At 45.2% G+C, this 26559-nt stretch overlaps 2 protein-coding genes and 1 pseudogene across 5 annotated transcripts in view; 1 reads left to right on the forward strand and 2 right to left on the reverse strand.

Annotated features, from left to right (window-relative positions):
* Positions 1-25835, reverse strand: UBAP1L (ubiquitin associated protein 1 like). 3 transcript variants are annotated; one of them, XM_086710962.1, is made up of 7 exons: positions 25747-25835; positions 21931-21954; positions 14410-14577; positions 9130-9750; positions 6575-6781; positions 1288-1389; positions 1-350 (listed from the first exon to the last, which is right to left on the reverse strand). In XM_086710962.1, exons 3-7 carry the CDS (start codon positions 14527-14529, stop codon positions 216-218), a joined length of 1185 nt encoding a protein of 394 aa, XP_086567088.1. In that variant the 5' UTR covers positions 14530-14577; positions 21931-21954; positions 25747-25835; the 3' UTR covers positions 1-215. The 3 variants fall into 3 exon arrangements, with proteins under 3 accessions (XP_086567088.1, XP_086567087.1, XP_086567086.1); XM_086710961.1 differs by lacking the exons at positions 21931-21954; positions 25747-25835 and adding an exon at positions 20856-21600; XM_086710960.1 differs by lacking the exons at positions 21931-21954; positions 25747-25835 and adding an exon at positions 20856-21600 and having other exon boundaries at positions 14410-15377.
* Positions 17044-17144, forward strand: LOC112856754 (U2 spliceosomal RNA; annotated as a pseudogene).
* Positions 21740-26559, reverse strand: part of PDCD7 (programmed cell death 7) — a 16734-nt gene continuing 11914 nt past the window's right edge. The window contains exons 5-6 of one of the 2 annotated variants that reach the window (XR_015252714.1): positions 25747-26204; positions 21740-21954 (exon numbers count right to left, since the gene is read on the reverse strand). Coding sequence is in view for 1 of the 2 variants with exons in the window: in XM_025919921.2 (XP_025775706.1) it covers positions 26081-26204 (124 nt within the window). In the remaining variant the exon portion in view is untranslated. Of the gene's footprint in view, positions 21955-24411; positions 26205-26559 lie in introns of those variants that run through there. The other variant, XM_025919921.2, reaches the window with a different exon arrangement.

The following is a 26559-nucleotide window of genomic DNA, read 5'->3' on the forward strand; positions in this document are numbered from 1 at the left end:
TTTTTTTTTTTTGTAAGTTTACTTATTTATTTTTTTTTTTAGTAATCTCTATATCCAAAGTGGGGCTTGAACTTACAACCCTGAGACCAAGAGACACATGCTCCAACTAAGCCAGCCAGGCGCCCCTCTTATATAGTCTTAATAACAGAGCTGGAATGGATTGCCAGGTCTGGCACAGGTTGAGGGATGCACAGGCATTGTGGAAAGCGCCGAGGTCACTGGGCACAGGCCACCAGCTCCTCCAGGGCTTGCTCACGGCGGTTGCCATGGACCAGCAGTACTTCCTTGATCCGGTCCTGCTGGAAGCCCATGTCACTGAACTGTTCCCAGAGGCGCAGGAATTCCCCTGCCTGAGGAAGTGGAAGCAGAGAGAGTGCTGGGGACTCTGCCAGGCCAGCCATCTCCCTGTGGAGCCACCTTCCTGGTGCCCACTGTATCTACTCCCAGAAAGCTAAGGACTCCCCAAGCCAGGTAAGCCTGATCCTGGGCAGCACCTACATTTTGCCTGTACCTCTGGCTGACATGGGCGTGGACCTCCGTTCCTGTGCCAAGGAAGGAGGCCCTGGCTTGGCCACTGGCTCCATCCTGGCTTTACTCCCTCACTCTGGCCCATTCCTGACTCTCTGTGCTCTGGTACTCGGACAGAAAGAAGGAGGCTGCATACGGGTGCCCAGAGGATGCACAGCTTGGGGTCTCTGCCCAGGCCCCAAACCCTGCCGAGGTTTCACACAGTGCAGCCTCTGCCTTCCTTCCTCCTCTGATCCCAATGCTTGAAAAGTCTCTGCTTATCCTCCCTCCCTCCTCCTCAGCATTTCTCCCATCCCTCTGTCCTTCCCTCAGCCCCTGTGAAGAGCTGCCTGGCAGAGCCTAGGCCAACAGCACACTGTGGACAGTTCATATACATTGGCCACTCAGAATGTACTACTGGGCCCCTGGGTGCCTGCATTCTGGGTTTCCAGGTAGGCAGCAAACTCCCCAAGCAGAGTTTAAGCATCTTTGTGCTGCGCTTGGCTCCTCTGGGTATCTGACAGACCAGGCACTCTATAATATTTGTGTATTGATTCAGCTACATGACACAAAAGCCGTGCCTCCTGTTTCCCTCCCTTCCTGCCTCCCTCTGCCTCCCTGGGCTGTCTCCCTCTCCCCAGGGCTGAGCAAGCAGGCTAGCTCCTGATGGCCCCCAGGCTGTGCCTCTGGTACTGGTGTGCCCCTGTATGCTAGGCTCGTGTGTGCACCCACGTCCTTCCCCTCCCCTTCCCCTGGGCCTGGGCAGGTGGCCCTGCTGACCTGGCTCTCGGAGAACTGGAACATCTCCATGGCCTCCTCCACCAGGCCCTCCTCATAGCCTTGCCGCAGCAGCCGATCACAGGCGCTAAGGTAGCTGAGAAACTGGGCCAGAAAGAGGAAAGGGGTGTGGTTAGAGGAGTGGCACAGTCAGCCGATGGAACAGATTAAGAGGAACCTTGGGGACCTCGGTGAGGCCTGAACTCAGACCAGGCTGACCAGTCGACCCACCATACATGAAATGGCCCCAGAGACCCTGTGAGCCAATAAAAGAGGGACAAAGGCCTCCTCTGGGGACCTAGGGACAGGTGGGCAGCAAGTTCTGACCAACTGTCCCAAACTGGGGGCTGTAATCCAGGGAAAGGGCTATCAGGATGAGCTAGAGGGTTCCCAGAACCTAAGCAGGGAGTGGGACTGGCCTGAAACACAGGCGTCTCCCCAACACCCATCCCGGTCTGTTCACCCTCCCTGGTAAGCACCCACCCATGTGAAAGCAGCCTCCTCACCCTCCACACCTGTGAGCACCCCCGTCCCTGGATACATATGTGTCTGCCATTCAGGACCATGTGAGCCCCAGTGCCGGGAAAGGGAGGACAGAGGAAGATCCCACAGGCCTGAAAACCTGTTCAAGTCACTCCGTGTTCAGTCACCACAAGTTGCTTTTGCCCTCAGGATGAAGTACTGCCTCCTTACCAGAGCTCAAAGGCCTGTCCCTGCCCATCAGTGGCCTTGACTCCCTCAGCACCCCCAGGCCTCTGCATATCTAACTCCCTCCGCCAAGGCCAGTCTCACTCCTCTTCCCTGGGAAGCCTCTGCCCCCAGTCTCCACTGGGTGCCTTGCCTGCTGCTCCCACAGCACCCATGCTTCCCCTATCCGAGCACATACAACTCTGTAGCTGTTCTACTATCTTCCTCAACGTTCTCATCTGCTGACTTCTCGCTCCATGAGGGAAGGGTTGTATCAGTCTTGTTCACTGCTGCGTTCCCAGAGCACCCAGCATAGCATGCAGAAGGAGCTAAATAAATGTATGCTGTGTTTATAAAATGAACTAAGAACCACCTCCAGGGAGCTCACAGCTTAGTGGGGGAGATGAACCAGATACGGGAAATCATGAGTGCCAGGCAAATCAAAGCAAGATTTATAGAGAGTTGATGCCAAGTGAAGGCTGCAGACCACAAGAATTACAGGTATAAGTGGAAAAGAAACAGGTCGGGTTTCTGCAGACCTTCAGAGCTGGGCAGAAAGCATGGATCATACAGACTAATGGTTTTCAAACTGTTTTAGCTTCTGAACTGTCCAAGCATCAGGAGGCTTCAACAATAATAGGAAGGTTGGAGCTGCTCTGGGCGAACTGGGGGCAGGAGCAGGGGAGTCAGGAGTCCAATGCTCCTGCCTCAGGACACCTAGACCTTGCTCTGAGCATGTTTTGTAAACCACTGAGCCAAGCCTTCCTAGCACAATTGAAGAAACAGGTCCAAGCAGGGTGGACAGCTTGCCCAGGGACCCAGGACTACAGCCTAGATCACCTGACCTCTCAGCCTTGTCCATCAGGGGCCCAGCTGCTAGCAGAGGGGCTTCAACTGCTAGAGGAGGGGCTTTGAGCTGCATTGAAAAGTAGACAGGATTTCCAAAGGTGGAAACAGGAGTATGTCAAGAGCAGGTGATGGATATGCCCTTTGCCTCTTGGTTCACCCACAGCAAAGGTTCTTGGCCTTGGTGCTGACTGTAGCTGCCTGGGAACTTTACCCATAAACCACTGATGCTTGCTTCCAGAGGCTCTGATATAACCAGTCTAGGGGGCAGTCTGGGCACTGGGATTTTTTTTTTTTAAGTTTATTTATTTTGAGACAGAGAGTGTGAGGAGGGGAGGGACAGAGAGAGGGGGTAGGGGAGAGAATCCCAAGCAGGCTCCACACTATCAGTGTAGAGCCTGACATGGGGCTTGAACCCACAAACCGTGAGATCATGATCTGAGCCAAAGTCCGACACTTAACTGATTGAGCTATCCAGGCACTTCAGGGCCCTGGGATCTTTATAGTTTTCCAGGTAATTCTAATGTACAGCCAAGGCTGAGAACCACTGACTCAAGGGACGGCTGACCTCAATCCATACCAGTAGACTCCTTGCCAGGCTGCATATCAGAACCACCTTCAGATCTTTAAAATGATAGGCCAGGGGCGCCTGGGTGGCGCAGTCGGTTAAGCGTCCGACTTCAGCCAGGTCGCGATCTCGCGGTCCGTGAGTTCGAGCCCCGCGTCAGGCTCTGGGCTGATGGCTCAGAGCCTGGAGCCTGTTTCCGATTCTGTGTCTCCCTCTCTCTCTGCCCCTCCCCCGTTCATGCTCTGTCTCTCTCTGTCCCAAAAATAAATAAACGTTGAAAAAAAAAATTAAAAAAAAAAATAAAATAAAATGATAGGCCATTGGCCCCACTCCGGATTCACTGACTGGGATCCTCCAGAGTAGGTCCTGTAGATCTACATTTGTAAAGATTCTGCTGGTTGGTCAGCTTTTAGGCCTATAAGACTGTAGAAGCCACCAGGTCTGCCTCAGGACCCAGGGTGGGTAAGGATGTCACTTTCACACCCCAGGACGGGACTGTAAGTCCCTCCCTTCTGTGAATAGGGAAAGTGAGACTCAAAGAGGGGCCCTTAGGTGCCTGGAGTCCCATAGCAAGGTGCCTGGCCTATGGATGCTCACACACACTGCCCATGCTGTCCTATAAGCAGTCAGTGGGCACATCCATCCTTGTGGAAGGAACGAAGCAATCATGGACAAAGCTTATCTTTTGTATCTCCTCTTTTCTCCCTGGCTCTTCTAAGAGCTCTGTCTCCATAACCTCCCTCCTGGACCATCTGTCATTAATTTCTGGCCAAAGAGGTTTACTATAGTATATATCCTTTAAGGTGAGAAGGAATCTGAACCCAAAGGAGCTGCTCAGTTAATGGCGGAACTTCACAGAACAGCGGGGAATATTAACTTGGTGGGGGAGGACAGATGAAGTCATCCAGTAGTCCTTCAGGCCCACACCTCAGGGCTTGGCTCCTGATTGACCACCAGGGAAGAAGGCCACCCAGAGATCCGGCTGGCCAGGCAGGTGGTCAGTACATATCTGGAAACACAATGTTCCTGATATAGTGTGATTCTTCCAGCCCACCCACAGGGAGGCCAGTGCCCTGTGCTGGCTCCAACTAATGTGCAGACCCGCACCATGGGCCTGGTCCTTCATAGTCCTCCTGGCCAGTTTCTTGGCTAAGGTCCTGGCTTTCAGCAGCAGCTGAAGGTGGGGGCAACTTTAGATCTACTTTTAAATTTCATATCAGCCTGGGATGCTTCCCTGGAAGGTTCTCCCACAAGAAATGAGAGAAAAGAAGCATGCAGCAAAGATTCAGAGTCAAACCAGCCTGGCCTCAATGCCAGTTCTGCCACTGATTGTTTATATGAACCTCCCTGGCCTCAATTTCCTCATCTGCAAAGTGGGGACAGTGGTGGCAACTGTGCGGAATTGAGAAGGCCTAATTGAATACTCTCTGAGGGACTGGCACAAAGAAGGTGTTCAAGAAATGTCAGCAGCCTCCATGTTAACCACATGGGGGTCACCATGTTGCAAGTCTTCCTCCAGGACAAGGCACAGACCAATGAAGCCAGAGGAGAGCGGAAGCAAATATGGGCAGGGAAGGGGGCCAGGGGCATTCGCCCACCTCCTCAACCTGGCAACAGCACATCCTGCTTCAGCTCCAGTCTGAGAGTTACTCTCCTTTTGTCACTTCTTATCCAAGAGCAGGCAGCTCCAGACCTCAGGGGCCCAGCACATAGCAGTCATCTACATGACTGTGGAGAGAGTGCCCAAGCCCTCTGATGGTGGGGGGGCACAGAGACAACTAAGTGCCAACTGCCCTGGGACCTTTTGATACCTTCAGCTCAGCTTTCCAACCAAAAGAGTTCCCATGTGTCAGAAACAACGTGAAGTAGGATGTTACATTCAGGTGGGAGAAGGGAAGTTCGGGCAGTGGCATTCAATGTTACCTCCTGCCCCAACTCACAATCCTTCCATGCCTTCCTGTTTTTAGTGGGTCATTTATAAACTTCTCAGCCCAGTCTTCAAGGCACCCTCAATCTGCCCTCAACTCCCTTTCCCTGTCTTTTTTTTTTTTTTAATTTTTTTTTTAATGTTTATTTATTTCTGAGACAGAGAGAGACAGAGCATGAGCAGGGGAGGGGCAGAGAGAGACACACAGAATCAGAAGCAGGCTCCAGGCTCTGAGCTGCCAGCACAGCGCCTGACTCAGGGCTGGAACTCACAAACTGTGAGATCACGACCTGAGCCGAAGTTGGTTGCTTAACCAACTGAGCCACCCAGGCGCCCCTCCCTTTCCCTGTCTTATCTCCTACCAGCCTGCATCATGTACCCTGCACTCCAGCAAGACTGGTGGGATCAGGGCCTCCCAAAACCTTCCTTGCTGTCTCTCCACCCCTTTGCTCGTACTGTTTCTCCTGCTTGGAATATCATCCCTTCTCTTTCCTTCAAATTCAGAGCTTATTCATCTTTGAAGTCTAGCTGAAGACGTGCCACCTCCATGAAGACTTTCCTGATCACTAGAACCTCCTTGTGGTCGATTAAGAATGGCCATAAATTCTTTGCAGGCCCTTCCATCAAGAGGGAGTTTTCCCCATAGCTCCCCACTGCATCTAAACACCTAGGAAGTTCCCAGTAAATGCTGTTGATTAGATGGATGGATGGGTAGATCAAAAGAGAAAGAGATGGATATGAATACAGATAAACTGTTCATTGAAGGAAGTGGTTAGAGCTGTGCCTTCCAATATGGTAGCAAGCAGCTACATGTGGCTATTTAAATTTAAATTAATTATAATTAAGTAAAAAAATTCAGTTTTTTAGTCACACTGTCCATATTTCAAATAGCCACATACAGCTAGTGTCTACTGTATTAGACAACACAGGTATAAAACATCTCTCTCTGCAGAAGGTTCTATTGGGGATCTCTGGAAAGATTATTGGTTGCCCAAAGCTCCAGCCCCCTGTGCTTGGGGCAGAGACTGGGACAGGAATAGAATATTAAAACTCTCTGGGCACAGGGATTCCTGATAAACTCTTATGGAGAAAATAGCCTTAGGGTCTAGAAACTTGCTCATAACCCTCAACAATTAATGCCAGGCTAAGGTTCTGCTTCTAAAGAGGAGAAAAAACTTTTTCACGTTAAAGATAAAAACCACTTGGCCCCTCCCCTGGCTCCAGACCCACAGCTCCCCCAGCTCTGGGACCAATGCACCTACCTGGCTCAGGCTCTGTCGCCCTGTCTTCTGCAGAGCCCCGATAGCCCTGTGCAGGGGATACCCCAGGGCAACCACTGGCCCGATGAGATCTTGCTCCTCCTGGCTCAGGGCAGACAGCAGGTCAGCAGAAGCAGGGTGTGCTCTACAGGTGCTGAGACTCTGAGACACCCCCCCAAGAGGTGGCAGGCAGGTATACGGGCTGAGGGACTGAAATACAGACAGGTTGGATGTGTCAGTTACTGGAAGTGACACCTGGCTGGGCAGGACATTTTTACTGACAGGCCAGTAAATGATAATATTTCCACAAGAGAAATATCATAGGTCCATCCTATTATCCCATTTTACAGATACTGAAATCAAGGTTCAGAGAGTAAGCAACTGAGTAAGCAACACACATTTGGGAGCTGAGCCCTACTCAAAATCAAATTCAGGATTATTTACTCCACACCTTAGTGAGTGGGGAGCAGAGGTGGATCTTCCTCCTTCTTCAGTGTGGCTGGACTGGGGCTTGGCAGGGCATGGAACAGGGCAGGGACTGGGCATAGCTGTGCTGAGAGGACCCACACAGACCCTAGAGTAAGGAGGGTGGCTGGAAGGCATATCAGTCAGTTTGGCCAGCATCACCCCTTACCCGTTCCCTGTCAAGAAGCACCCGTCTGCCAACTCTGAACAAACTACCCTGATCCCTTCTCCCCAGGTGAAGCCTAGCTGCTGCTCTGGCTCTTGGGGCAGAGTGTGTATGTGTGACATGAATCCCCCACCCATTCCTATCTTTCAAGGGGTTCCCTGCCAGGGAAACTTACTCTAGGGTCTGCTTTACCCCCAGTTTTAACTGGAAAACATCAAAATCTTAGGATCTGAGTCTATTCTTTTGACCTTAAAAAAGATTCTTAGTGGGGCACCTGGGTGTCTCAGTCAGTTAAGTGTCTGACTTCAGCTCAGGTCATGATCTCCTGGTCCGTGAGTTCAAGCCCCATGCCAGGCTCTGTGCTGACAGCTCAGAGCCTGGAGCCTGCTTCAGATTCTGTGTCTCCCTCTCTCTCTGCCTCTCCCCCACTCACACTTTCTTTCTCTCAAAAATAAGTAAAATATTAAAAAAAAAATTCTTAGCTGCTCTCTGCCTCAATTTTCTCCTGTACAGAACATGTGCCCCAATCCTCCCCCACCCAACAGGGTTGTTGCTAGAGTTAAGTTTAATGTGCACCAGGAAGAGCCATCCTGGCATCACCATCTGGCCCTTGATGCGGTGTGGTCTGTCCAATTTACAGAGCCTCTTCTCTGAGTTTGCTCTATGCAACTGTGTGAGGTCAAGTGGCCCACTTCACAGGTAGAACAGGGATAGCTCAGAGCAGTTCAGTGACTTGCCAACGGTCACACACCAGTGAGTGGGAAAAGCCAGACCTCTAGTCTGTCTTTTGGATTTAAACTTCAGCTGGGCCTTATTCTGTTGCATCTCCTGGCCTGACTGCAGGGCAGCTGGGGGGCAGAAAGCTGTGCCCAACTGCCACCTTTGGCTATCAATCCTGACCCATTCCATCTGCTCCAGATCCACATTTTATGGAGTTTGGTACTTAGATAATTTGGATCTCTCAAGGCACACAATTGTGAAGATAAAATTAGGTATAAGGCCTTGGGAGAGGCAAAGTGAGGGGTCTGAGGCTTAAGTTTCACTGATTTTACTTTTTTTTTTTTTTTAAGTGTACTTATTTTGAGAGAGAGAGAGAAAGAAAGAGAGATCAAGTGCGACAGGAGCAGACAGAGAGGGAGACAGAAAATCCCAAGCAGGCTTCACACTGTCAGTGCAGAGCCCAATTCGGGCTTGAACTCACAAACCAAGAGATCATGACCTGAGCTGAAGTCAGATGCTTAAATGACTGAGCCACCCAGTCACCTGGGTTTTACTTTAAATTCACTTCTGCTCCCCTTTCTTGCAGGTGCACATCCTCTGTCCCAAAGCCTCCCAGTCTGCAAAAACTGTCACCTCCTCTCAGCACCTGATCCCTCTCACTATTCAGTGCTGTCTTGTCCCACACCCCTTTGGCCAACTCTCCTTGTCCTGTGGTTTTGACCTTCTCTCTTTAAACTCAGGGCCCAGCAGCAAATAACTACTCAGTGAGTATTCTTTGAGTCGCCAGCTCATCCATCCTACAGGAAGCCCTTGCTCTGTGGGAAGCCCTAGATTTGAGTCACATTCATTACTTCAACAGACATTCACTGAGCACCCCCTACTGGCCAAGTCTGCAGCTTGGTGCCCTGGCAACAAAAATGGACGCCATCCAATCACTGCCCTAAGAGATGGACAGGTACTGGATGATTACAATTATTGTGGCATGTGCCCTAATAGAAGCAAAACAGCGGGAAATAGGGAATGGGGGCCTCTGAGCAGGGAATATTCTAGGCCCAGGGCCACAGGAAGGACAGCATAGTACGTGGCCAGATGAGAACAGTTAAAGGTAAGGAGGAGGAGAGCAGAGAGGAGGAGACTAGGGCTGCGAATCAGGCTAGGAACCCAGACTATTGGCCTGCGGGCTTGGCGGAGCTAGAAGGTTCCTTACCGCGACCGTGGGCTTGTGACTCCGCAGCGGGGGCATGGCGCCGGCCGTGGAGGGCCGCGGGGGCGGCGCGGGGGTGCTGGGGAGTGGGGGCGCGGGGCCCGGGGGCGGCACGGGGCACTGATTCTGTGCCGGGCTGGGGCAGAGGCTCAGCGCCCGGTGGCGGATGCGGTGCAGGAGGGCGCGGGGGCGGGCGGCCAGCCTGCCCTCGGAGAGCCGCCGCCGCGCTCCGGCTAGCTCCGACCTCATGCCGCGCAGCATGTCCAGCGAGCACCGTGGATGGCCCGGGCCGGGACTCGCAGGGGGGGCGGGGCTCGCAGGGGGGCCGGGCTGGGGGCTGCAGGGACGTGGCTCTTCCTCGCTGGCGGAGGCGGCTTCTTCTTCGTCGTGGTCCTCGTCCTGGTTTTCTTCCTCCACCACCTCCTCCTCAAGCCGCTGCTGGGGTCCAGCCTCAGGGCCCGTGTCTGCGGCAGGCATCGGCACCGGCTCGCGGTCGGGACTGACCAGCAACAGCCAGGCGGGAGGCGCTGACGCCGTTCCCGGGGCGTCGCATTGGAACGGGCAGGGTCCCCGGAGGACAGCCTCTACCCAGAAGAGCGCCTTCCTCTCCAGGCTGAAGTCGTGCTGCAAGTAGACGGCGACGTGAGGCTCTGGGACCCAAACCGGGGCCAGAGGGCGCACTCCTACTCCCTGGCCTTCCGGGAACCTATTCAGCCAAAAACTTGCCAGGTCTGGGCAGCTTCCGATTCTTAATCCCAGGCATCCATCACCACCCGACTCTCACCCTCAGTTTTAGCTAGCAATGGGGTGGATGAATAGCAACGACAAGTGAATAGCAAATTCGGCCTCCACGGATGCAGGTAAAGAATAGGAAGTCCAGAAAGAGACTTTGATATCTGTGGGGCTTTAGTAAATAATAAAGGTGGCATCTCAAGCAATGGGAAATAGAGGGACGAACTAATAAATGGTGTTAGCTAAAAACAAAAACAAAAACAAAAAACAAACATAAATGGTGTTAGCTAGCTGGAAGAAATTCTCACTCTTATACAAGGATGATTTCCAAAAGGATCAAACATTAAATATATGTATGAAACCATAAAAGTACTAGGAGAAAACAGGAAAGAAATCCTTGATAAGCTTAAGTGGGGGAAACCTTTCTCACTGTAAATCAAAATCCAAAAGCCATAAAAGTACAGATACACACATGTGCAAAATCTGCATGGCAAAAATACAATAGGCGAAGTCAAAAACGAATGACAAACTAGGGGAAAACAGCACTCACATCACAGACAAAGGGCTACATTTACTAATATAGTGAGTGCTAGATATAGACTGGAAAAAGACCAACAGCTTAACATGAACAAAAGATATGGATGGGCCACAGAAAAGAGCCATACAAATGGCTTTTAAACACCCGAGCAGTTGCTCAACCTCACTCTTGACAAGAGAAAGGCAAATTAAAACTACCCTGAGATACCATCCGCCTAGCCCTCAGCAAAGATCCAAAGTCTGAGGACATTCTGTGGGAGAGTGTGGGAGGTACAGGCCTCTTGTAGAGTGCTGCCTGGGATGTAAATCAGTGACCCCTATGGAGGGCAATTTGGAAAAATACTTACAAAAATTCAAAAGGACATTTGCATATAGTCATTCCATGTAACATTGTTTATAATTGGAAAAGACTGGGAAGAACCCAAGTGATCATCAAGAGGGCACCCATTCAATAAAGTAGGATATATCCATATAATGCACAATGCTATACAGCAAAAAATAAAACTGAAGAAGCTTTCCGTGTACTGATACAGAAAGATCTTAAAACATATTAGGTTAGGGGCGCCTGGGTGGCGCAGTCGGTTGAGCGTCCGACTTCAGCCAGGTCACGATCTCACGGTCCGTGAGTTCGAGCCCCGCGTCAGGCTCTGGGCTGATGGCTCGGAGCTTGGAGCCTGTTTCCGATTCTGTGTCTCCCTCTCTCTCTGCCCCTTCCCCGTTCATGCTCTGTCTCTCTCTGTCCCAAAAATAAATAAGAACATTGAAAAAAAAAAAAAATTTAAAAAAAAAAAAAAAACAAAAAAACATATTAGGTTAAAAAAAAGTCAAGAAGAGCAGTGTATGTATAAAATGCTACCTTTGTGGGGCGCCTGGGTGGCTTAGTTGGTTAAGTGTCCAACTTTGACTCAGGTCATGATCTCGTGAGTTCGAACCCCACATGGAGCTCTCTGCTGTCAGCACAGGGCCTGCTTCAGATCCTCTGTCCCTCTCTCTCTGCCCCTTCCCTGCTCTGCGTGCTCGCTCGCTCTCTCTCAAAAATAAATAAACATTAAAAAAAATGCTACCTTTGGTGTAAAAAGGGAGGCAATAGCTGTACTTATTTGTGCATATACACAGAAGAATCCCTGGAAGAATACATAGAAAATGAGTAACAGCTTTCTCCAGTGAGGGGGTGGGTGGATGAGAAGGTGTCAGTGGGAGGCTTTTCACTCTCCCAAGATATTCTAGCTGCCTGTGGGCCAAACTGACCCCTCACCTAGCTTTTATAAATAAAGTGTGATTGGAACACAACCATTCCCACCCACCCCTTTCCAAAACTATAACTCTTTCCCTACAACAGAGTTTAATTGCCCCAGTTTTTTACTATCTGGCCTTTTACAGGAAATGTTTGTCAACACTTGCTCTCTACCATTTTATAGATTTTTTTTTTTCATTTTTAAACTATGTGAATGTACTTTTTCTCTAAAAAAATTTTTAACAGTGATGAACTCTCATTAAAGGGAAACTCTGAAACAACAAAACACAGACTTGCCAAGGCTCTGAGTGTAGAAGGAAGGGAGAGGGCAGCCAGATGGATGGGTGGACATGGGCTTTTGGGGTCTGACAGACACATGTTGGAGTCTGAATGTGTCACGCACAGGCAACATAACCCTGTGCATCACTTGGATGGGAGCTTTGGCTTCCTGTGCTATGGGGTGGGAACACATACCTGCTAAAAGGGTTATCATAAATATGAGAAAGAAAAAAGAGTGAATGTATAAAGAGCACCTAAGCACAGGCCCAGTGTACAGCAGGTGCTCAGTTATAGTAGCTGTGGTTATTATTTTTTCACAAGTAATATAACCTCTATCTATAACATTATTGTTATGGGAAAATGTATTCCAAGTTCCAAATACTGGGAATACAGCCCAGTGAACTCAGAGGACTTACCAGGAGAAGCTGTAAATCATACTTGGAGTCTCATGCTTCTCTGTTAGATTGGCCCAGCAGTAAAAGAAATGGAGGCCCAGGAAGGGAAATGGCTCAAGGGAGTGCAGATACCCTTGCTGAGAGGAGGGGGGCAGAGCCAGGGTCAGCACCTTGGCTAGGACACCAGATGTAGACTTGGCAGAAAGGTGCCCAGTTCTGCTTCTAAGAGAAGTAGCTTTCAGAAAAGCCTCTTCCCAGCTTGGCCTGAGCTCAGCATGTAAGGAAAAGCTGTGATGATCCACCTCCAGTAAAGCAAATTTCTACTCCCAACCATAGAGGCCGACTTTGACTCAGGGCAAGAACCCATAGCACAAGCTGCCTGGAGAAAGCGAGAGCTCCTGCCCTACAGAGGATGGGCCCCTGGACATGTGCTCTGGGCTCTACAGAGCTTCTTTCCATTCTGGAGACCTTGGTCCTAAGGAGCCTCAGTGCGACCTCAGGTTCTGCAGATAAAACAAAAACCACACTGAGTCTCTTGCTCCTGTGCCCCCAGGCCACTAGAGCCCCTTTCTCCTTTGTGGACTGGACTCTCTGCACCTGACTTCCTACAACCTGTTTTTTTGTTTTTTTTTTTTTTAACCTTGGAACAATCCATGTCCAGTGTCTCTTACATTCCAATCCTGCTCTTAGCTAATATGAAATGATTTGGAGTCAAGACCCGAGTTTTAGTCTTGCCATGGCCACTAATTCAGACGAGTCATTTCCCTTCTTTGGACCTCAGGTTTCCCATGTGCAAAATGAGTGAGGGATGACCCAGATCCTCAGAATTTTTTACAAAGCCCTCTGCAGACAGTGGAGAATGAACATACAAGAGTCTAAGAGGCCCCACATCAGTTCCACAGTTCTTTGCAATCTTGTTTTTCATTTTATAAATTCATGTGAATTTTGTGTTCTAGCTCATGATACACCTGTGTTATAATACAAATGCAATAGATCTCCCCCTAAATCTTCAAGTAAACTTGACTCTCCCAGAAGTTAAATAATCATGTTTATCTTGAGGGTATGTGATACCACCACATACACTGGGTACACATCCCAGTGTGTGAGCTGTGGGGCATGGGGTGTTTCGAGGGTGCCTCCAGGGTTGATGTGTTTTGGGTCTATGGAATAGTAATCCCCTCTAATGGGTTCCCTGTAACTGTCTGCATTTTAACAGGGGATTCTGGAGATAGTGTCTTAGCTCATAAGAGTGATCCTAAACGGTAGAATTTTAGATGTGCCAGGAGGCTGACGGAGAAGGAAGCAATTGGAGTATCCTTGCAATGACTCTCAGTTGCTTCATATAGGCAGGCTTCCAGTTATCCTAAGCTTAAAATAAGACCCACTGAATAATCCCCATCACAAGCCACCAGACTTCATGATGAAACACCTTTCCTCTTGGGTTATTTCCAAAACTCTCTAGAATATAACAGAAATGGCCTTGTTGCCCTTTAAAATCAAGGAACAAGGGGCACCTGGGTGGCTCAGTCGGTTAAGAGTCCGACTCCTGATTTCAGCTCAGGTCATGGTCTCACGGTTTGTGAGTTCAAGCCCCCATCAGGCCCTATGCTGACAGTTCAGAGCCTGGATCCATCTTCAGATTGTGTGTCTCCCTCTCACTCTGCCTCTACCCTGCTCACACTCTGTCTCTCTCTCTCTCTCTCTCTCTCTCTCTCTCTCTCTCTCTCAAAAATAAATAAATATTAAAAAAAAAAAGGCTTTGGGACACCTGAGTGGCTCAGTCGATTGAGCATCCAACTTTGGCTCAGGTTGTGATCTCATGTATGGTTCGTGAGTTCAAGTCCTGTGTTGGGCTCTGTGCTGATGACTCAGCCCGGAGCCTGCTTCAGATTCTGCCTCCATCTCTCTGCCCCTCCCCTGCTTGTGCTCTGTCTCTCTTTCTCTCAAATATAAAATAAAAAAAATAAAAAAATTTTTTTAAAGGCTTTGTAGCTCCTTTCTTAAAAAAATGAAAATAAAATAAAATCAAGGTAACAAGCCCAAGTCTCAGCATCAGATCTATAGACCCAGAGACAAGGAGATAGATGGACAGAGAGATATACTTACCATAGAACCCAGCAGAAGCTCCCTGCAAGCTGGGACGCTGAGCTCTGGCCCAGGAAGGGGCTCTGTGCCTATCACAAAGCCATTGGGCACCTTGAAGGGGACATCATCGAGGGCATTCATTCTGTCAGAGGAGTGTAGAGATGGCTGAGCAGGACTGGGGCAGGCTGCCTGGTGGCAGGGAGAGAGTGTAGTCCTGAGAACCAGGCTTGGTCTCAAATGGCCTTACCACTCTCCCGTGTGGTGACTTAGCTGAGCCCCACACAGCTGGGAAGGAAAAAGTAAAGCGGCTGGTGCTGCATAGGGAGGAAATGAACAAAAACAAGAGCATTCAAACTGACAAGAATTGACTCTTTCATGTTTAAGTCTTGCCCTAGACAATTGTTTCCCAAAATGTGGCCTATGACACTAGTGCTGAAGCATGTTATCAAGAGTTTTCATCCAAACATTTAAGGAAAATGTCAAATTACAAACACTTCCAGAAAAGAAATACTTCCTGACTCATTTTTATTTCCGCACCATCCTGATACCAAATCTGACAAAATTAAGGTCAATCTCTCATGAACATAACTGCAAAAATCTCAATAAAAATAATTTTGGACAGAAAAATACAACATTGCTGGGTTGAGTTTATTTCAGGAATGAGAGATTGTCTTAATATTCCAAAATCAATCACTGGGAGTAAAAATAAATGTCAATAGAATAAAAATTTTAAGTTATAGATTATCTATATCTGTAGATGCAGAAAAAGCACTTGATAAAATCAATGCCCGTTCATGATTTTAGGAAAAAACAAGCCCATTTAATAACTTAGGAATAGAAAGTAATTTCCTTAGCATAATCAAGAATATCACTAAAACATCTAAAGCAAACAGGCCACTTAATAGTGAAATACTGAAAGATATCCCCAAGATTGAGACAAGGATGTCCCCATTATCTCTTCTGTTCAGCATTGCACTGGAGATACTAGCCTGTGTAAAAAGAGCAAAGAAAAAAAAGTATAAGGATTGGAAAAAAAGAAATTAAACTACCATTATTTGTAGATGATATAATCATATGTAGAAAATCCAAAGGAATCTATAAATAAAACTCTTAGAATTAGTAAGTTAATTTAGCAAGGTCATTGGATACAAGGTCAATATATGAAAATCAACTATATCTCTCTATACAAACAACAAACCATGAAAATATTGTCTTTTAAAAATGTCATTAGAGGGGCGCCTGGGTGGCGCAGTCGGTTAAGCGTCCGACCTCAGCCGTGAGTTCGAGCCCCGTGTCAGGCTCTGGGCTGATGGCTCAGAGCCTGGAGCCTGTTTCCGATTCTGTGTCTCCCTCTCTCTCTGCCCCTCCCCCATTCATGCTCTGTCTCTCTCTGTCCCAAAAATAAATAAACGTTGAAAAAAAAAAATTTTTAAATGTCATTAGAGAGTGAGATTTTAAATAAGATTATCATGTAATATTATCAACCAACCTTCTAGGACTCAACCTAACACAAGATATATAAGACCTCTATGTGAAAAACTATAAAATATTTATTGGAGGAACATGCCATGTTCATGAGTTAAGACTCAATGTCATAAACATATTAATTCTCCCTGAATTGATTTGTCGACCCCACATGTCAAATTCCATCTTGTTTTTGGGGGATAAATTGGCAAACTAACTCTGAAATTTAAATGAAAGGCAAAAGACTAAGAAAAGCCAAGACAATCTTGAAGAAGAAACAGCACTGTTGGAAGATTTATACTATATCAACACTTACTTTAAAGTTACAGGAATTAAGACAGTGTGGTACTAACATGAGGACTTACAAAGAGTCCAATAAAACAGAACAGGAAGTCCAGAAACAGATCCATATTTATATGGATCCTTAACTTACGACAAAATTGGCCCTGCAGAGAGCATAAGGAAAATAAAAGTCTTTTCAGTAAATGGTTCTGGATCAATTGGATGTCCACCTAGAAAAAAATCCTGGCCTCTACCTCACATCACACACACAAATCAATTCCAGGTAGACTACAGATCTAAATGTGAAAGGTAAAATGAAGCTTGAAGATAAAATAGGAGAATGTATTCATGACTTTAGAATAGGTAAACATTTCTTAGGCAGGTTGCAAAAAACTAACCATAAAGGAAAACACTGACAAACTGGCTTCCATTCATTGGAAGATACCATTAAGACAGTAAAACAACAAAACAGAACCACACAAACAAAAAATAAAAAACACAAATCAGAGTGGGAGAAGATATTTGCAGCACATGTATCTGACCAAGGACTTGTATCCAGTAAGTACAAAGAACTACAAAGCAGTAAGAAAAAGACCTAATTCAAAAATGGGCAAGAGATGTTAACAGGTACTTCATAAAAGAGTATATCCAAATAAACATCAAAGTTGTCTAACCTCATTAGCCATTGGGAAAATGCAAAACAAAACAATGAGATACCAACACACACACACACACACACACACACACACACACACACACACACACACACACAATGGTTAAAATTTTAAAAAGCCTGACAATATCAAGTATTGATGAGAATGAACTCTCATGCACTATTGAGAAATTAAATTAGTATTAGTCAACAGTATCTACTACTAAAGCTGAAATCTAAGAAAAATTAGTTCATACATAGCTTCTGGGCCTTTTGGCTGAGATCAAGTATAGTATCTGTTAGTTTAATAATATTCACAACAGCAAGGGATTTTATTTGTTACGTATTTTAAACTAAAGATTCTGTTCTCTTAACAAAATGAAACTCACAAAGAATTCAAGCTCTTGAGACTGCCTATAATATATACTTAAATCTAGACTCCTGACCACAGTCTGGCATTTTGCAAACAATCAGGATTTACCAGGGACTGCACCAGGGAGTATCTCTGGCTTACTACAATGTCATCCCTACTAGGATGTTGCAAACCCCTGTTGCGAGGGGTCACTGGGGTCATCCCCATGCCCACAGGAGATCATGAGAAGAGACAGAGTAAGTAATCTGAGTGCAGAGAGGTCAAATGAGGCCAGATGGGCAAATCCTTTAATTCCCTCATCTCCACTGCCTGTCCACTCTAGTCTGTGTCTACTGTATGTAAGACTCCAAATGTTTCTCCACCCCATGCCAGGAGACAGTCTCCCAGTGCACTGGGAGCGGCTCTTCATGCTACAGGATCAGACAAGTCCCATTGTGATCAGTAAGTTATCTGCCCCATCAGCCTGTTCCATCAGGGGACCTCTGAGGCGTAAGGAGTTGTAAGGGACATAAGAAAGTTAGCAAGTTTTGGCATTCTCTGATTTATCATCCACATTTTCAGCTGTCATTAGAATTCTGAGCTGTGGGTAAAGGCCACAGCTTTGTTGAGACCCACGTGTGAACCGCCTGTCCACTGAGCAGGTACAGGGCCACCCTCCTCCTCTCTCACTTCTGACCCAGCATCTGCATCCTAATAGATATTCTCTACTCAGTTCTACACTTGTTTCTGGAATAATTTAAGAATTTGAGAATTCTGGAAATAGGAATAGGAAGGGCTACAGTATAAGACATGATCTAGTTAGAGCACACTCTAGAATGACAGTCATCCCTGCTAAGTATAAAATAAATGGTACAGATCATTAAATGATGATATTCTTCAACGGAAAGAAAGTATTCTAGTCCTTATGCGAGTTGGGCAAGCTTCAGGAAGGACCCTGACAGGACCCTGACCTGGATCCTGAAGAGTATGGGAACAGCCTGTGAGCAGGTTAAAGGTAGAGTGGAGAGCATAACTCCAGGGAGGGAACAGCTTGAGTCAGGGAGCAGAGGCAGGGCAGAGAGAGGTAGGGGGAGGAGGGGGCGGGGACAAAGCATATGACTCAGATAGTTTGTGCTGGGAAGCAGCCTGCATTAAGACTGAAGGGGTAGATTGGGGTAGAGCTGGCGAGGGCCCTGAAAACGGAATACTGACTCCATTCAGTAGGCAGTGGAGAAAGCTTTGATGAATCTGAAGGGGTGGGGTGGGGTGGGGTGAGGATGGGGAAGTGGGGATATTGGGAAGGCCAGTCTGTGCATGCTTCAGCAGGCTATAATCCAGGACCTCTCCATGGGTCTGTGCCTGTCTGGCTGCATCTGAGCCTAGGGGTGAGAGGCAGGGCAAGTGGGGGTTGTAGTAATTGGTCTACCTGGAGCCCAGGCACTGATGTAAGCATTATTTTTTATAAAGGTCTCCACTATACTCTAAATGACTTCATCCTTGCCCACAGCATCAATAATCTATGTGCCAATGACTCATATTAAATTCTGCACTTCTTCTCAGAGATCAAATTCATAAACACCACTGCCTACAAGGCATCTCCTCCAAGATTTCTCAAGGGTGCCTCAAACTCTACATATCTAAAGTGAACTCGTGATTTCCCCTCCCCCAAACTTTTCCTCCTCCCCAGAATTTCTTGTCTCAAGGAATGTCTAAGATATACAAACTGAGGACTCATGCCTGACACTCTCTTCTCCCTCACAACCACTCATCTCATATCCCTGCCAAGTTTCCTCTCTTAAATCTCTGATATCCACCCATTTCACGCTACCTCCACTGCTAACATGGGAGTCCAAGCCCCCATTATCTCTCACTTGGACAACTGTGTTCAACATATCCTCTTATGCCCTATCATTGTAATTGTTTCACACACTGGGACAAAAGTGATCATTTCAAAACAGCAAACAAAGCCAATCCCCTGCTTAGAAGCCCCAAAAGCTTCCCAGCTCTTTCAGAATAAAAATCAAACTCCTGACAAGGGCTTCCAAAGCTTTGCAGTGTCTGGCCCCTACCCCCTTCCCTCTTGTCTTACTCTAGCCATGCTAGTCTTCAATTGCCTTGGTCTCTTAGCCCAACACAGGGCCTTTGCATATTCTATTCCAAATTCTTGCCACATTCTTCTTCCATGTCTCCTCTGCACTAGTGAATAGCTGTTTATGCCTCATAGCTTAGCTGAAACATCATCTCCTCAGAAAAGCTTTTCCTAGACTCTTCAACAAATGCTGTTGTGAAACTGGACAGCTACATGTAGAAGAATGAAACTGGACCACTTTCTTACACCATACACAAAAATCAATTCAAAATGGATCAAAGACCTAAATGTGAGACAGGAAACCATCAAAATCCTAGAGAACACTGGCAGCAATCTCTTTGACCTCAGCCAGAGCAACTTCTTACTAGAAGTTTTGTCTCCCTTACCTTGTCGCTGAAGGCAAGGGAGACAGAAGTAAACATGAACTATTAGGACTTCATCAGGATTAAAACTTTTGCACAGTGAAGGAAACAATCAACAAAAGGCAGCCTACAGAATGGGAGAAGATATTTGCAAACGACGTATCTGATAAAGGGTTAGTATCCAAAATCTATAAAGAACTTATCAAACTCAACACCCAAAAAACAAATAACCCAATTAAGAAATGGGCAGAAGACATGAATAGACACTTTTCCAAAGAAGTCATTCAGATAGCTAACAGAAACATGGAAAGATGCTCAACATCACCCATCATCAGGGAAATACAAATAAAAACCACAATGAGATACCACCACCACACCTGTCAAAATGGCTAAAATTAACAACACAAGAAACAACAGTTGTTGGCAAGGATGCAGAAAAAGGGGAACTGTCTTGCACTGTTGGTAGGAAGGCAAACTGGTGCAGCTACTCTGGAGAAGAGCATGGAGGTTCCTCCAAAAACTAAAAATAGAAGTACACTATAATTCAGCAATTGCACTACTAGGTACTTACCCAAAGGATACAAAAATACTGATTTGAAGGGGTACATGTACCCTGATGCTTATAGTAACATCAATAGCCAAACTATGGAGAGAGCTCAAATGTCCATCAACTGATGAACGGATAAAAAAGAAGTGGTACGTGCCCACGCGCACACACACACACACACACACACACACACACACACACACACTGGAATATTACTCAGCCATCAAAAAGAAAGAAATCTTGCCGTTTGCAATGATGTGGATGAGGCTAGAATGTTATTATGTTAAGCTAAACAAGTCAATCAGAGAAAGACAAATACCATATGATTTCACTCATATATGGGATTTAAGAAAAAAACCCAGATGAACATATGGGAAGGGGAGGAAAAAGAGAAGAGAGGGAAACAAACCACAAGACACTCATAATGATAGGGAACAAACTCTGGGTTGATGGAGGGAGGTGGGTGAGAGATGGGCTAGATGGGTGATGGGCACTAAGGAGGGCATTTGTGATGAACACTGGGTGTTGTAAGTGATCACTGAATTCTACTCTTGAAGCCAGTATGTTAACTAATTACAATTTAAATTAAAAAAAAAAAAAAAGCTTTTCCTGATCCACCCCCCCCCCCCAAACTTGGGTAGATCTACCCAGTACAGTGGCTTTTAAGACTTTAAAGGGCCTGGGGGCGCCTGGATGGCTCAGTTGGTTAAGCATCCTACCTTGGCTCAGGTCATGATCTTGCAGTTTGTGGGTTTGAGCCCTGTGTCGGGGGGTTCTGTGCGGACAGCTAGGAGCCTGGAGCCTGGAGTCTCCTTTGGATTCCGTGTCTCCCTCTTTCTGCCCCTCCCCCACTTGCACTCTGTCTCTCAAAATAGATAAACATTAAAAAAGGAAAAAAAAAAGGGCCTAATCTCATAGAACCATTTACCTTTCCTTCAAAGCACTCAGTACATTTTTTGATTGCTGGATCCATTAATTGGATATTAACCTATCCCCCTCACCATTATAGCCCTTATACTTAGCAAATTAATCTGAGTTTCAACAGGCATTTAATAAATATTTGAACAATGGAAAATATAAATGATGACTAACCACTTTTTCTTTGTAGCACATATCACAACTAATTATCTGTATTCTTAAGCTTTTCTACTCTAGATCTAATTCCAGGAGGGCAAGAATCCTGTCTTTTTGCTCCCTTTCACATCTCTAGCACTTAGTATCATTCCTGGCAAATGGTAAAAACCATTTTCTAAGAACACAGTTCAAGTCCTAGAATCCATATTCTGGCAAGCATGAGCTAAATAAGTTGAGAGGTGCCTACTGCTCTGTATAGTTATGTGCTCTAGCACCAACTGCCTCAAAGACTTCGATCCTTGCTCCAGAGACTGTGAGAAACTCAGTTTATTCCAAAAGGCAAACAGAACCTGCATTGGAAACAAAATCTTCATAGATAGCCAGACGTGCTAAGTCAGGAACTACTGTATGGGTACACCCAAAAGTTAACAGGGGCACCTGACTCGTCGGAAGAGCACATGACTCTTGATCTTGGGGTCATGAGTTTGAGCCCCACGTTGCGTGTAGTAATTACTCACACTTTTTAAAAAAAAAAGTTAACAATTATACAGGAATAGTTTATTGGTTATAGCATTAAAAGAAAAAAAAAACAGATTTAGTTGGAAATGCCTCATGTAGTCACTAGTCCCTAAAATAATCACTGCTAATACTTCACAGCACTCACATTCCTTCTATATATTCTATATTATTTGAATGGAACAAGACATACTTTGTACTTACCTTGTGATTCCCAGGATAGCTCCCCTGTGGACAAAATATGTAGAAGTGAATTGCTACAGCAGATGGTATAATGCTGTCTAAGCTTCTTGATACACTCTTGCCCAAGTCACATGGACACAGGAACATGAATGGGTTTAGAGTGATTAAGTTCATTGGCTTGTAGCAAATTCGTTGACGTCATAAACTCAGCCACTAAGAACACTTAGTATTTAACATACAACTAATCTATTTCATTTTTTAATCTTTCTTGTATTTACCTAATTTCTTAAAATAAATGCTTTTTGTTAAGAGTATCTCCCAACCCAGGGTCTCCTCTTTTGGGAAATAAGATAAACAATATTCTTGTATATACAGGACATGATGAATCAACACATTTCTGGTTCATCTTTGAATGAGTTTATTTCTCTATTTTCATTAATTTATGTTCAATATAAAAAGAACATAGGTACAGGGGTGCCTGGGTGGCTCAGTGGGTTAAGCGTCGACTCTTGGTTTCAGCCTAGGTCATTACCTCATGGTTCGTGGGTTCGAGCCCTGCATCAGGCTCTACACTGGCAGCTTGGAGCCTGCTTAGGATTCTTTCTCTCTTTCTCTCAAAATTAAATAAACATTAAAAAAAAAGAATACAGGTATAAAAAAGGCATGATTTAGAAAAAGGCTGATGGCTCAAGGGAACTGTAATTCCTAGTTCTGACTGAAAAGCATAAAAACCAACAAACAAGAAGCAGCAATAACAATGACCACCCCTATCATGCAGATTATGGCCTATAAATACCTTTTCCACTAATTTATCATAAGATAAATGACTGTTTCCAGGTTTGGAATAGGCAATATGTAAAACAAATTTGGAATGGAACACTGGAATTGAAAGGGAATTCAGAAACTGAGTTAAAAAGGCTCCCAGCAGGGTCACCTGGGTGGCTCAGTCAGTTAGGCAGCCGCTTTCGGCTCGGGTCATGATCTCACAGTCCGTGAGTTCGAGCCCCGCGTCAGGCTCTGTGCTGACAGCTCAGAGCCTGGAGCCTGCTTCAGATTCTGTGTCTCCCTCTCTCTCTGACCCTCCCTCGTTCATGCTCTGTCTCTGTCTCAAAAATAAACAAACATTAAAAAAAAAAAATTTGAAAAAAAAAAGGCTCCCAGTGGCCAAAGATGAGACAATTGATAAATAATAACAATGGGTTGAAAGACAATTATGGTTAGATCTGAGTTCATAATGACACTTCAAAATAAAACTCACTTGTTACCTTTGGAGGATTCTAGGGAACCAGCTCATTAATTTGAAAACTAGTAAATAAAAAAAATATGTATTTGCCTTTCCTGTACCAATTGTACCCTGCAGTAACCAAATGGTTGATGAGGGGATGTTTCCCCTTTTAGAAGTATTCCAGCTAATAACTAAAGAAAGAAAGGCAGAATTAAACTATCACTATTTTGCAACTCCAAAGGAATGACTTTAGGTCTTGACTACCAGTGGCTGCTAAGATCACAAAAATAGACAACTAGACATTAGTCCTCCTGAATGGAGTACACACCAGGTGTATAATATATTCTTCAGAAAACTCCAATCTGTAGGTGGTCAAAAAATGTGTGCACTCTTAATCAGTGCTGTCCAATAGAAACGTGGTCCATAGGTGTAATTATTCAACTCAATTCAAACTCCATTTCAAACTCTCTTTCAAGTGCCCAATAGCGATACATATCTACCATACTGGGCAATGCAGCTCTAACCACTAAATTATAGGAGATATGGAAACAGAGGAACATGCTATCACAAGGATGCAATAAGCAAAATTCAGACTGGAAACTTCAGGAAAAAAATTTCTTCAAGTAATAAATCTCAAGGGAGAGAGAGTACAAGAGTACACAGGAGGAAGCAAGAAAGACCTATGGATTATCAGAAATTTAAGAAACATATCAACCAACAACAGGGTATAGACTGCATCTAGATCTTAATTTGAGCCAAGTGTAAAACACACATTTATGAGATAAGGAAATCTGGACACTGGGAATTTGATGATATCAAGAAGTCATTCATTTCTTTCAGTGCAATAATGGCACTATGGTTACATTTTTAAAATATCTTTTAGAGCCACATACTGAAAATTTTTAAGAAGACTCTATGCCCAGAGTGGAGCCCTACATACTGAAATACTTAATTAATATGATGTCTGAGATTTGCTTCAAAATAGTCTATAGAGTAGTGGGTTGCAGATGAAACAAGATTTGCCGTAAGTTGACAATTATCTGAAGCCAGGTGATGGATATACGGAAAAAATTATACTATTCTCTTTACTTTCGGATGCTTGAAAATTTCCACAATAAAAGATTTTTGGGAGGAAAAGATTACAATGACACTGTCCATATTCTCAGAAGTACAATTCATCAGGCACTACTCTATGTCTTTCTAAACCCATCAAGTACCAGTGGCTGTTGCCACCACCACCATGCAAGGTGATAAACGAGGAAAAACTTACAAAGCCAAACAATAAAAATAATGTTTACTTTATTAAAACTTTGCAGAAGCTGAATGAAAGAGGGAAGGCTTTTTTCCACCTGAGGTTAAATCCCTTCCTCTTGGGTTCTGCTGCCTATTTTCCTGAATCCCTGCTTCACACTCATGCCCCCATCAATGCAGATGTCTTAGTGACAAGGCTGCCTGCACACTGAACACATCATACAATTTATCTTTTATTTCTACTCTTCCTACATCTCATCAGACAGCAAATGGTGGGGATTTATAAAAGGGCACACAGGCCTATGGGGGTTATGTGAGGCTAATCACAACAGATTTTAAGGTATATGAGCTTAGACACACACTTTGGAGCGCTGGCCTTCATATCCTATCTGTTAACTCTGAAGCGCATAATATATAAATTTAACAATGCAGCTTAAACAGAAAAATAACAAAGGTGTTAGCATCTTGCACCCCAGAACTTCCAACTACATGCAATCATTTCCAAGGTTGTTGTCCTTTCCTGCTTATCCAGAGTTGGATTCCACAAAGTTTGGTGCTGGAGATTCACCTTCTCCTAGCAAATGTCTATTTGACAAGTTTGCATTTTGGAGTGAAAATGTGTTTCATTCATGTTAAAGTGTGTGTAGTGATTTGGTAGGCAACAAATTTGGGGGCAAAGGCTCAAACTAAAAAATAAAAATGATATTTATTTAGCTTTTCGGAAATATAAATAACACAATAAATGACAAAGAGCAAAACAAAACAAAACAAAAACCCTGACATGTTATGATTGATCATTCCCAGGCACAACAGCATTTATTAATGAATATAAAAAAATAAATTTTATTATTTTTATCTGCTTTCCTCCCAGCTTTAACTACATGGGTGTTTTTGAAAGTTTGAGTTCCTAAGAAAATTCCACAGCTATACCGGCCCCTACAATGTGACTGAGGAAGGTTAAGATAAATTTCTATCATTGGGGATTCTGAACAACTAGATCTTCAGGAACTTAAATAACACGTGTTTTTGTTAGGATCCTTCTAACATGGGAAGATGCAGCCATTATCCATTAAAACACGATCCAATATGGATACAGGTTTTCCAAGTTCTCCACATGACTACCAGACTAGGCCATGAGCTTTTCTGGCAGCCCAGTCTGTAGCCTCTCAAGCTGCACCAAAAGTGGGATTCATAAAACCATAGATAAAGCATTTCTGACCTTTCCTCCTAGAAGTGAGAGGGTTCTTTGGGTAAGGAGGGTAAAGAGGTTTTACATCAAAGCTTGCCTTCACACTCAGTACTGGGGGAAGGGCTAAGTCTACCCAATGCACATTTGTGTTGAGTGTATGCAGTGTACTTACCCATCACCACACAAGAAGTTAAAGAGTAAATTAACAAGTCACTCTGAACCAAGCCCCTTCAAAACAGAGGCAAATTCGGTGAACCAAGGTCACTTTCTGTGGTAATAACCCCAGTTCACCTAGGTCCTTTCCTGAAGAAACATATTAATCTCCTGATTCAAGAGGCATCTCTGGCCAGGACAGAGCACTCAAGGAAAACGTAACTTCTGGGTGGAACAATGCCACATGGAATTTAGAGGTTGTGGTTTAGTCTATAGCACGAGAAGATGGTGGCATCACTAGTATTTAGAGCTGGAAAGAGCCTTGGCCGGACCACACTTCTGGAGCATCTTTACTAATGCAGCTTAATGGCTGTTGCCCAGATGTCGTTGCTGGGGAGCGGGGGAAGGACCCATCCTTGGGGAACGGAGTTGCCTTTGGGATGATCAGATGGCACCAGGTACTGATCCCAATCATGCCTTAATAAGAACATTGGAGAACAACTGTTTATTTGTTTTATTCCAAGCAAGATGTTCAGCAACTAAATACTCTATTTCAGGACTTAGCTTTCAAATGACTGATGTACCAGTCCACTCAAGAATTTGATTTCTAGGCATTATGCTAAGGACAGTATTTCTTAAATGTACACATAAAGGGGGAAAAAACTGCAAACAACTTATGATCTTAGGGGTAACCCAATAATAAATATACAGTTGATCCTCATTATTTGCAGGTTCCATAATCGCAAATTTGCCTATTCACTAAAATTTATGTGTAACTTCATAATCGTTACTTGTGGTGCTTGCATGGTCACTTGCCAACATGCAAAGCCAT

This window comes from Puma concolor, chromosome B3, assembly GCF_028749965.1.
Source record: "Puma concolor isolate L17-30 chromosome B3, mPumCon1.1.hap2, whole genome shotgun sequence".
NCBI lineage: Eukaryota > Metazoa > Chordata > Mammalia > Carnivora > Felidae > Puma > Puma concolor.

What these genes read in the sequence shown, in the direction of transcription:
- UBAP1L (XM_086710962.1), bottom strand. Translation starts at nt 14,529, where the DNA reads ATGAATGCCCTCGATGATGTCCCCTTCAAGGTGCCCAATGGCTTTGTG. An exon ending in GTCACAAGCCCACGGTCGCG is followed by an intron (nt 6,782 to 9,129) that starts GTAAGGAACCTT and finishes TCTGTATTTCAG; the next exon opens with TCCCTCAGCCCGTATACCTG. An exon ending in GGCGACAGAGCCTGAGCCAG is followed by an intron (nt 1,390 to 6,574) that starts GTAGGTGCATTG and finishes TTTCTGGCCCAG; the next exon opens with TTTCTCAGCTACCTTAGCGC.